Source organism: Meriones unguiculatus, chromosome 6, assembly GCF_030254825.1.
Source record: "Meriones unguiculatus strain TT.TT164.6M chromosome 6, Bangor_MerUng_6.1, whole genome shotgun sequence".
Classification (NCBI taxonomy): domain Eukaryota; kingdom Metazoa; phylum Chordata; class Mammalia; order Rodentia; family Muridae; genus Meriones; species Meriones unguiculatus.
This window is the reverse complement of record NC_083354.1, coordinates 91,204,178-91,216,754: the sequence shown is the minus strand read 5'-3', so window position 1 is coordinate 91,216,754 and position 12,577 is coordinate 91,204,178. Positions and strand designations below refer to the sequence as shown.

The following is a 12,577-nucleotide window of genomic DNA, read 5'->3' as shown; positions in this document are numbered from 1 at the left end:
AAAGTTGAGCCAAAAAAGGGAAATTACTATTATTTATGGACAAACTCTATTCACAGGTCAGTTTCACATTGCACATAGCAGTCACGATAATATGTGAGCTGTGTATCTGTCAGGCTAAGCATGTCCTACTCATCGGAAGTCCTGATGACATAGGGTGCAGTAGGTGTGGCGGGCGCACCAAAACTTAACAGAAACGGAATGAGACAGTTCAAAGTTACACAGAGACAGCAAACTGAAGTTGTAAAGTCACGGAGACCTGCCATTGCGCCTTCTGTCTCCTGGTAGTATGGTGTTCTCTATGTCTGTTCAGCTCTTTCCACCTCCTGCTTTTCAGATCCCAGTACTGGAGAGGTAGTCTGTCTTGTCACAACACAATTATCCATCTGTTTGCCAGGCTGCCTGTCTCCTTAAGAAACATGGGCATGTCATCGTGTCTATACAAGAACCAGGTCAATGTTTTTGGTGTTTTTGTTAGTGTAACAGATTTCGTTATGGCTTTTCATACACGTACATAATGTATTTCAATTGTAGTCTATCCATTGCACTCTCATGGCCCCCTCTACCTCCTGTTAATCCACTTCCTTTTCTTTTTTTTTAATTAATTTATTTATTATTTATACAGAGTTCTGCTTACATGTACGCCTGCATTACACAAGAGGACACCAGATCTCATTACAGATGGTTGTGAGCCACCATGTAGTTGCTAGGAGTTGAACTCGGGACCTTTGGAAGAGCAGTCAATCCTCTTAACCTCTGAGCCAACTCTCCAGCCCCCACTTCCTTTTCTTAACTATAGGATAATATGTTTTGCTTGCCCAATAAAGAATACTTTCACACAACCCACCCCAAACTTCTGATTTGGTTTGAACAACTGTAACATTTTTTAATCCTGTCCTTAAAAGAATGCTTTTATTTATCATTTTTATATGTGTGTCTATGTATGGATTTACATGAGTTTATGTGTAGCATGTGTGTGCATGTGTGCTCACAGGCCAGGGGGCATCAGACTTTCCAGGAGTGAAGTTTCACACACATGGTTGTGAGCCACTGGATGTGGGCACTGAGAACCAACTCGGGTCTTCTGGGAAAGCAGTGAGTGCTCCTGGTGCTTAGCCACCCCTCCCACCCCCTAACCTCTAATTCTGTGGCGTTTACTGTTTGATTTCCTGAAAGAGTAGTAGTGCTTGGGCTGTGCACCAGGCGTTTTAATCCACTCCCTCCTACAGTCACATTACAGCCTTGGGGTGGAGGAAACAGAGCACTCTGTATCGAAACCAGGAAAACCGGACGGTAGCAATCAGCCATGGTTGCTGACATCCTGGACCAGCCCCTGTCTTGGAACCTGAACTGGATGCCAGTAGAATAATTGCTTAGTGTTTAAGCAGCCTATTATGTAAGGAGCTATTTTCCCATTTCTGTGTGTCAGTGTTTCATTTTCCCACCCCGTGCTCTCTCAAGAGAATTTAAGTATGGTGAGAAAAAGACAGAAGCGTGCATTAATCTCTGAGACACTGTGCCTATGCCTCTGGTTATCTATTTTGAAGTAATTACCACTTCTCTACAGCATCTTTCTTGAAGCCATTTTTATGTCATAAAATTAATTCATCACCTATTTCACTCTGAATATTATCATTTCAAGTTTGAAAATTTGTTCTTTGGAAATCCTTATTGCCTAAGTCAGCTTCTTTGAGGAAATGAATTATCTAAAATGCAATTATTTCTTTCTCAAGCACTTAGCAGTTGCTGTCCTGTCTGATTGTGTCTTCATTTTTTTTTTTAACACTAGGCTGAACTTAGCCAGCTTGCAATCTTATGTGAAGTAGCATCATAAATAAAAATATATTACAAACAAAGAGAACAAGCTACCAGTTGATAAGGAAAACCAGAGCACTGATTATGCCTAGCAGTAGTTAGAGGGTGGGCATGACAAGGAAGCAGGGCTAGACTGTGAAGCCAGCGTAACCAGTTGGGTGGGGATAGCTGAGACAGCAATGGAATGAAGATGGCCAGAACCTAAAGTGCATAAAGGTGAAGGTCATGGTCTCTTCGGCAGTTGATCTCCCGGCAGCTGCTGGGGGAGATGTTTGCATTGCAAAAGACATTCCCTACATGTCCAGCAGAGTTTTATGGGCATAGAAACACTTCACATTGAAATGAATAAATTAAGGTACAGCATAAAATAACAAACTATTAGATACAACTAAAAAAAAATATCCTATGTGTTTTCCTTGGATTATTTTTAGAAATCAAACAGCTTTTTTAAGCCATTTAAACACTGTCATCACTGTACATGTTTCCTATCTCTGATTTCTGTTGTAGATATGAAGATGGACAGGTGGGAGATGCCAATATCAACACACAAGAAGGAGGCATTCACAAGGAGATACTCCGAGTAATTGGTAATCAGACTGCTACTGGTTAAAGGACCACGGCGTAACATGATTTGAAAGCCTTCCTCGGGTTCAAAGCTGGGTTTTGAACTGAAGAAGATGATAAAATAATTTATTGTTATTATAAACAAAATTAACCCTTTGAATACTGATTTTTCTTTTCTTAGTATTTCTAAATATTTCATTAAATACCTAAAATGGTATCAGATTTACCAATTGTAGGGTTATGGAATCTAGTAATAAAAATTAAACAGCACTTAAACTGAAGTTTGGGTTGCATACACAATAAACAGATTGAAAAAACAGTTTTGTGCTGATATTTTTATATTAAATTCTTTAATTGGACACTTGGTATTATATACTGCTATTTTAGGGTACTGAACTAGAATTGAGGTCGTTTTATAATGGCTTCTAAATCTACCAGACAGTCTGCAATAAGTACAATGTCTGCACATTGTGATGTGCTCAGCGTGAGTCCCACAAACATTTGAGTGCTGTGGGAGGGATAGTCCTATCCTCATGTGTTTTTCTTACAAAATGAAGGTTCACCCCAGAGGCAGTGTTGTGCCAGAAGGCAGGTAGTACACTTCTCTGCAGCCTTCGTGTTGCAGGATGTGTGACTGTGCACATGTGTTTTTGACAACAAAGATGGATAGCTTCATCGTGCTGCCATTTAATGAACAGAAAATCATAACCAATAAGCAGTAAATCTGGACATGAACCATGATATGAGCCAAAATTACTACATTCCTTTCACGTACACAAAAAATTATTTACAGACACATTTTATCATCTAGCTTGAAGAAATATCCCACTGTTTAATATAACTAATTTAAAATGTTACGTGAAAGTCAATTAGGGGAAAAGGAATGTCCCTGGTGGCTTAAATCCATACTTAAATACTCAGACGATTAAAAAAAAAAAGCCACAAATTTAACAGAAAGTGCACACTTTTTATTTCTTCCAATGACGTTTATTTGTAGCATATTTATATTTTTTATATTTTTCATCTGCTACCTCTGCTATTTTTTTTTCATATTGAGAAAGAAGATAAATGTTGAAGCTTCTTTTACATTAAAAGAACACAAGCTTACAGAGAGAGCACAGTCACCCAGCTCTAAGCACCTCTTTAAGAGTCCCATGCTCATCAAATCCTTTCTGTTTCTTTGAGTCTTGGACACATAGGCATTTCAAGTTTTAACTGACAGTGTTTATTTTGCTACATGATGGATGTCTTTGCAATCAGGCCATTCATGAAAGCAGTTTAATCAATGAGTCTGCTGCTCTATTTAAACTCTAAATCAAGGCTCATATCTGATTTTAGTTTATGTAGACATAAAAAACTACAAATGTGTCATCATTTGCAGGTGTGGTGTGATAACTTGCATTTTTATTTCTTTTGGCATAAAAGATGAGAGGTCATTCATGCTGCCAGGGGTTACAGCTTAGGAAGGTTTTACTGGTCATTTGTTTTTTCTTATACTGTAAATAATTGAAATGCCACCATTTCTGCAAAAATAGAATTGAAAAATAGGATTGAAGAGGTTAATCAGTTTTAAAGTGTCTGCTTAAGCATGGATCTGTTCTGACTTGCTCCTCTGACCTAGGGAGTGACGTTAGCATGGTAGACCCTATACTGAATGTTTAGTGACCAGGTATTTGAAAAGTTCTGTAGGATGAGAATACCTTTTCCTTATTCCTACAAAACATCTTAAGTCATTGTAACAATATTTTGAGATATTTTCTAGGCAACAAAAAGGAAATATTTTTTGGGACATTCTACATATGATAAAAATATAAATATGTAATTCCTGGGTTTAAATGGAGCTTCCTTAGGATCCTCCTGTTAGACCACCTATGAGGAACCCCCAGAGAGTCTGTAGAATGCCTCCTAGCTTAACGGAAACCACTGACTTGATGAGTTGTGGCTTCGTTGAGTAATTGAGTGGCCTGTGAGGAGTGCACTACTAGAATCTTAACTGGAAGCATAATCCGTGCTCGTGCTCAAGGAAGAGAATTTAGAGGAGGGAAAACTGGCATCAAAAACTTCTACTGCCAACGTACTATCAAAGCAGAAAAGTAATCGGTGGTTTAATACCCACCAAATGCAGCACAGCGATGGGCATTTTTATGACGACTACATGGACTATCTTAAAATGATCATGGAGTTGTATGACTTTCCCAGAATTAGTTTCCCAAATTTGCAACAGAACTTTTGTAAGAAAATATTCTAAAAAGAGTAAAGCTTTTGTTGAACTTTTGAAATTGAGGCCGCTATGATGCATTAATGAAAACGCTTATATTTCTAAAGGTTGTACTTTCTACTAATACCATTAATAAATCAATACCTTACTTCCAGATCTTAAGACGGTCTCTAAGAGATTCAGATACTACTACTTGATGATTCTAGACATTCAAGAGAGCATTGCATTTTAATAATCACCGGAAATCTATCCATTGCCTTTTATAACAGTAATACGAGTTCTGTGGTTATTGCTACTCAGACCTACCCAGTAAGTAAACTCACTCTTGGGTAGAGTAACAAAGAGCCTTACTGCTGGGTCCATTAATATTCCATGACATTCCTAACATTTCCTTAGCAAGCATTCTTCCTCCACTACAGAAAGGAGATGAAGTGACTGGGAATTTCAACTGAGGAAGGTATAATGATGTATAAGTAATCAGTACTGCAGCAAGCATCATGGTGACACACTGATGTGCTGTTGGGTAGTCTCTGTCAGGTGTTGGGCTTGAACGTTGTTTTGTTTTCCTTTCTTTTAATTGAAACTTGAATTTTAAGAGTTCCATATCCTTAGAGTTGCTATGAAATACCACATAGAAATAAGCGATGAATCCAAACCGCTCTGATTGTTCCTCCTTGGAAACTTTAAGAATTTGCAGTAGAAATCCTCCAGTTTTCTTCTGCGCTACTGAATGAAAGTGAGCATTTACTATGGAAGTCTATAGTTGTTAGTATCAGTTGAAGACTTTTAGCATTCAGAACTTGATTCAGGGCATGCAATGTCAGGAAGCATTCAGGAAAAACTCACCAACAACTCCCATCACATAGTAATTTACTATCATAACAGGCCACTCAACCTTGTATCATCTCTCATCTAAACAAACAGATTTAATGGTAGCATCAGAAGCACATCAAAGAAACATAATTTTCTATTGTCCTGCTGAATTCTTCATTCTAACTCTACCTCGGCACTAAAGAGAGACTGCTTATCAAGGCAAATTGGTTTCCAGAATAAGGAACAAACACAGTTTTACAAACAGAAATCATCAAATAAATCAACAGTTAAGACCATACTAGATACAGACATTCGCAACTGCTTGCTGACTTGCTATAATGTAGGCATTTTAGTCACAGTGATTAATGATATAGTTAACACTGAAATGAGTTATTAGACAGGATTTAAGTGGCATAATTAGAAGTTAATTAGTTCACTGTAAGGTTCTTTTTCTCCATGGGCCAGTATCATGTCCATTCGCTTGAGAGCCACAAGCAGCTATTCACACTCAAGAGTTAAAGAGTTTAAAGAGTAAAACAACAACAAAATAAACCCAGCTGCTATGCCAAAATGACGACCTGAATATTCAGATATTTTGGCAATTAATGCTACTGATTTTTTTTCTCATCTCATATATGGATTTGATGTAAATTATTATCTAATATACTTTTTCTTGGGAATTTTGTACACACTATGAAATATAGACTAAGTTTTTGTAGGTCAAAAGTAATTCAAGTAGCTTTTAGAGAAAACATATCCATGAGTGTGAAAAAGGTGTTTTGAAGACTAGATTACATTACACATTTACCAGAAAGTCAGTAAAAAACAGTACTTATTTACATAGTCAACATAATTTAATGTTCTAAAAGCAATTTCTTCAATCTGCCCAATATTTAATGTATCATTTGAGATTTTAAAAACTGCAACCACTCCTTTATGTAAACGTTAAGGTTTGCCTATGTTTCTTTGACTATACAACATTCCTTACAATATATTTCTTGACTTTTGTGCACAGAATAGTATTGCAAACTGCTATTTAGCCTTTGGTGCCTTAGAGTTATTATAACTATTTAACAATATGTACATAATGTAAATACTGCCAAGAAATCACTAAGGCCAAATATTTTCTCTATTCACTTTTTATTGCACTTGCTTTCTATTGCTACTTCAGCCTCTTTTATCTAGCTTTGTAATAGTTCTAACATTGTAGCCAATGTAAATGTTTACTTTCAATAAATCTGAATTTGTTCAACAAGTGTATATGTGGGCACTATTTTGAAGATTCGGGGAGGCCATAATCACTCATGCTGGTCAATCTTGCTTTAAGGATGATGTCAACACACTTTTAAAATGATGTTGCAATTTTGGCTTAAAAATTATTTTAAAACAAAGGGGAAAGAAAAAAGCTTTTACCATTATTCCCCATATAGTTGAAGTAGATAGAATTGATTAAGAGAAAGCTATTACAGCTTTCAGATTCTGTACCAGTTTCAGAAGTACAAGGTAGAAACAAGGTTTTTATACATTTTATAAGCTTCTGCTCATAGTGTCCCGGTTTAATTTCAGTTGAATGACTTTTTCTTGACTGATTAATCATTGCAAAATTATTTGGGAGAAGGTGGGAAGAGAGTGAGACAGTTTCACTCAATTGCCCAAGGCTGGCCCAGAATTTAGAGCTATCCTTCCCCAGCCTTCTAAATGCTGGATTTACTGACCATGAGGCACAGTATTTAGTTGCAAGAAGATTTTTTTACTATATGTACTGCAGAAGCAGGCACACAAAAAGATTTTTAAAGCATTTTATACACCATCTCATTAACTGAACAAGATATTAGTTTATAAGTAAATATGGCCCTCTAAACAGTAATAGGATGATGAGTACTTGTTTATGTTCTCATACTGAAATAACTTTTGCTCGTGACACAAGGGTACATTTATAATCAAGAAACTTTTAAACAGCAAACTTCTGTTTTGTAGAATTGATCTGATTACCTCTAGAAATAGATGATGAGAATGCCATTATGCATGTTGGCTGTCAGTGTAAGGACACAAAAGGGTTAGATTTTTTTGTGAAACGAAAATGGATTTGGAAATTATTCAGGATAGCAGAAACCTAATGATGCTAAACAGAGAAGTCAGACACCAGCGCTGTCAGAAAAAAGAACAGGTCATCTATATCAGAGCAGTGAGGAAAATAGCACAAAACACCCATGAGGTTAGCTAGACACAGTCTCCTGCCCTAAGTTCAAGATGTAAACAGCAGTAAAAGGAAAATTATGCCTCAGGGAATTAGACTTAAAGAAGTTAAAGTCTTGGGTGAACCTACAGGAATCTGAAGAGTTTACATTAAATGAGGGGAAGACTACTTACTCCAAGTGGAGTTTTGAATTTTTAAACTGGTGTGCTGAGTAGAACATGGTTATTTGCTTACTTGATCAAATACACAGTTCTCGTATGTAATCTTGTATTCCCTGTAGTATTTGGGCTGTCCAGATTCATGAGACTTTGGACAAATTCCAAGGTAACTGAAACCAAGACACCTTTGCCTTTGTGAAGATAATACACAAATGTTTATGGTGTCTCAATTTTGTTTGTTAGAATGTGTTTTTACTTTTTGGTTTGTGTTCTTTTTGTTTGCTTATTTGTTTTTGATGACCCTGAATAACTTTTGGACCGTTCGTTTCCTCTTCTTCTTCTTCTTCTTCTTCTCCTCCTCCGCCTTCTTTTTCTTCTTCCTTCTTCCTTCTTTCTTCTTTCTTCCTCTTCTCCTCCTCCTCCTCCTTCTCCTCCTCCTCCTCCTCCTCCTCCTCCTCCTCCTTTCTTCTTCTTCTCTTCATAGGAGCTATTTCAGAGTGTGGCTTTTCATTCTAGAGTCACTTCATTGATTTTACTAGCTTTTGGGTGCCCTGCTCTTGTAATGATCACTGATTAGTGTGGTAAAAACAAACAAACAAACAAACAAAAAACTCCTTGTTTTAAAAACTTAAATGGATGTTTTATTTAAGGATCACTAAAAATTCACTGAATATTATTTGGCTTCTGTGTCTGTTCCCAAATGTTATTTCTTTGATTCAGACAGAGATAACATGTAATTTACTTAAGAAGACATGGGCATTTTCAAAGACACAAACATATCAGTAGCTTAACCATTTGCACATTTTGGTGTCATAAATGTTTGCTTATTAGGTAGGATTAATTTTAGATTACAATTTATAGCTTAAGAAATCGTTTCACATAGATGTTCTGATTTTCCCTTCAATGTAGTTATGAAATGTGGATAGTCGCCCTTACTCTAAGCCTCATGTTACATTTTCTGTTTCCCCACTAAGCTCTTCCTAATAAACCATATTTGTTTTTAACAAGATGTGAGGTTGGCAAAGCAGATGATAGCAAAGTAAAAATTATAGTGGACTCATGGGAGGAATCAATGAGCAGAGTTTTGATTGCTCTATAAGCTCTATTACGGAAATGTGGAACACCACTGCATGAACTAGATTGGATTTTAGTCTAGGGAGCTTGAAGGGCATTATATTTCAATATAATTGGCAATGTAAAAAGTTGTCAGTCTATGGATGAGTGACATTATGAAAGTAGAGATTTGAAAGCATGCCAGCAGGAGGTACTCATAAAAGGTTTTGGTGAAAAAGAAGTAAAACACAAAAGGGAATGTTGGTAATCTGCTGTAGTAAATCTGATTGTAACGGAAGCCAAGAGAAGTGAAAGAGTTCACGGAAAGTCCTGAGAATATATGTGACCTGGGGATGGGTAAGATTCAATGAATGCATACTCCTCCATGAGAAGAGGAAAGATGGATATTATGAACAATATATATCTATAAAACAGCTTTATAAAAACTGAGATGAGTAAGACAATGGTGATAACAGTTTGCTAGGTATTCTCATATCATAATATGTTTCATTTCCAAGGTTTATCGGATTGTGTATGTGTTCGTGCACATGTGTGCATGCATGCTTGTGCCAGACACTGCACTTTATAGTCTTTGGAACACTTCAAAACTGATCAACCAAGATGGTGGCATCCTTCTCTTTAAACTTCAGATGAATACAAAATCCACTGTGACTAACTTGGACTTTTTCCTGTATTCTGATAACTCCTCAATACACACGTTTCCCTATCGCCTTTGAATTTCAATATAATATGATCAAATACCACCAAGGACTGTTCAGGACACTTGAAACTCACCAATATCCCTGCTCTTCATCATTCTTTTCCTCCTTTTGAAGCAAGAAATGACCTGACCACCCATCCCTTAACTGGAGTTGGAAGACAAATCAACTCCCTATTATTATGTTCAGTTCTACCATCCAAGTCAATTTGAATGCCCTGTCAATTTCGCCGCTTTATGTTGACTGTGTATTCAATTATCTTAAATCTTGTTTGTATCTTTCTTCGTTAAGTTTTTTGTGGGATATGCAGATCCCCACCACCACCACCGAACAGCTCTGCATGACTGAATCAACTGCCATCTGCCAAGGATAGACCCAATACATGAGAAATGGGCTATTTTGCAGATGCTCCCTCAAGTCTCGTATCGCTCAGGTGGAGCAACTAAAAGGTTGACGGAGCACACATTAAGCCTTCTTTGCTATTGTGATTCCAGCTGAATAAGCACCCAGAGTTCCCACTTCCCTGCTTTTCCTAACACCTAAGCAAGAGTGGCCTTCTAAAATCTAAGTCTGATTTTGTGAGTCCTTTGTCTACAAACCTTCAGTCTTCCTCACTCATCTAAAAACTTCTCACCCACTTCCTAAAAATGGCCATTGAAGATCTGACTCTTGCTTTCCTCCAGCTGGTACTTTGCTCCCTTCAGCGATGGGACTCTTGCGTGGCTCACATACAGTTTTTGTTTTGTTGTGATTCGTATCCTCACACACGCTGTTTCCTCCAGCCCCAATTCTTACCTCCAACTTCTGTTGACCAGGAATGTGTTTTCATTTGTTCCAAAACCTTCCTTTATCTTCTAACTCCAAACCAGATGGTCCTCATAAATCTCCCAGTGTGCGGCACAGCGCATCTTTCAGCACAGTAGTTTAAAGGCTTACCGATGTGTTTGCTTCTATTCCAGTACAACCAGGCTTAGATTATTTTTCTTTTATTATTATTGTTCATTAATATACAGAATAATTGCTTTCATTATGATATTTTTACACATCTGTATCATTCTACTTTGCCCATATTCCATCCCTTGTTACATTCTCTTATGTACCTCCCTTCTCATGGTATGCCCTTCCTTGCCTCATATCCTCTTAATAGTCCCCCTACTGTTTTATGATATATAATAAATAATATACAACATAATATATAATGATAATTATATAATAAATTCATAGTATAGTATAATTATCTAGGAATATAATTATATTTTATATATGCAATTATAATTATATAATATAATTATATATTATATGATCTATATATATTATATATATATATATATCCAGGTGCTTTTCATAATTTTTAAATTTCTTTTATGTGTGTGGGTGTTTGCCTGTATGTATTCCTGTGACCCATGTGTGCACCTGCTGCCTTACAGGCCAGAATTGGTGATGAAATCCTCTAGGACTGGAGTTACAGTTATGTGTTGCCTTGAGGCTCCTGGGAGTAGAACCTGGGCTTTCTGGAAGAAGAGCGAGTTCTCTTAATCATTGAGTTAACTTCACCGGCCCCCAGAAACAAATTCTTTATAGTATTTTGTCAGTTGGTCACACATACACTCTATAAAATTACAAATGTCCGTCTGATAAAGGTAGTTTTGAAATAAGTGGCAGAATTGAAAATATTTAGAATAGGGTATTCTAATAGTTACAAATTATCATATCTATAAACTGAATTAATTTTCCATTCAGTGAAATACAACTAGCCATGGTTATCTATTATCATCATCCTTGTCATCATCATTAACCCTCCCTCCAGCTCTATTACTGTGCAAAAATACAGGAACCTGCAGACTGAAAGCATCTATTGACTCTGTCATCCTTGAAGAAAATATTTTCATCTTAACTATAGATAAAAAAGAACCTGGACTGAAAGGACATTTTGAGGACCTAGAGCAAAATTTAAAGTCAGGTACTTACACATTTATAATTTAATGATAGTAATTTGCATAACATCAGGGTCATTGCATTGCTAAATAATTGCATCAAAAATGTGCATCCCTGACATATTTAAGAGTGCATTTACAGATCATTAATGGCTTGACATACAAGAAAGTGGATACGTTATACTGGTAATCTATCAATAAATAAATAAATCTATCAATAAATAAATAATTTAAAAATAAATGAGTAATGGAATTAACGAATTTTTAATTACAAGTCAGTGGATAATTAATGGTGTTTCTAAGGGAATTGCTTCCTTCTGCCAAGCTATAAAATGTAACAAATCTGAATATTAATACACATAATACTCTGGCATCTAACAGTTTTGCAGCTATAGAACTAGCAATATTTCCATTCTTTATGTGTTTCCTGGTTGACTTCTTGGTGTTTATTTAATTGTTGTAGGTTACATCAAAGCTAATTTTCCTTTGTACAGCAGGCTTAGAGTGATTTCACTTTCTGTAGTTTATTATTTGAAAAGTTTTTCTTTAAGTTATTTCCTTGTGAAAATGTACCCATGGTTCAAGATCATTCATTCCCTTTCAAGTACATGAATGCTTTTTGGCTCATACAGCCATGAAACCATCTCTCTCCATGCTCTACATCCACAACACCTTATAATTCCTATTGAGTCTCAGCTTACTATTACCACCATTTCTAGGACTCTTTGTAAAGCAAACAAACAAACAAATATTAGGCTTCATTCCTATGTACTATCCTTTATCAATTACAATGTCTCTGTGGTAACATTATACTTCATTGTACACATTTGCTCTGAAATACTGAGTGTTTAATTTGTAAAGACTGTTTCATTGTTTCATATTTTTACTAACAGGATTGAAGAACATGACAGGAGAGTGAGTTCAGTCTCATTAGATGGAAGACAGTCATAAGCTGTCATTATTCAGTACTTTCTCCATTTTTTCTTACAGGAATGACATTGGGGGAGAAGAGGGTGGTTCCTGTCGCATATCATTCCATAACAACTTACTGAATAACAGATGTTCCACCATTTCCATTTCAGGAGAGTTTTCTTAATTTGTTGGGTACG

General features: G+C 36.4%; 1 protein-coding gene across 1 annotated transcript in view; it reads left to right on the top strand.

Annotated features, from left to right (window-relative positions):
• The window catches only part of Parp8 (poly(ADP-ribose) polymerase family member 8), a 176,012-nt gene extending 173,317 nt beyond the window's left edge, over positions 1 to 2,695 (top strand). The window contains exon 27 of the mRNA XM_060385735.1: positions 2,320 to 2,695. Within this exon, the coding sequence (XP_060241718.1) occupies positions 2,320 to 2,422 (103 nt within the window). The 3' untranslated portion in view covers positions 2,423 to 2,695. The remainder of the gene's footprint in view (positions 1 to 2,319) is intronic.
• The last annotated feature ends 9,882 nt before the right edge of the window (positions 2,696 to 12,577 follow it).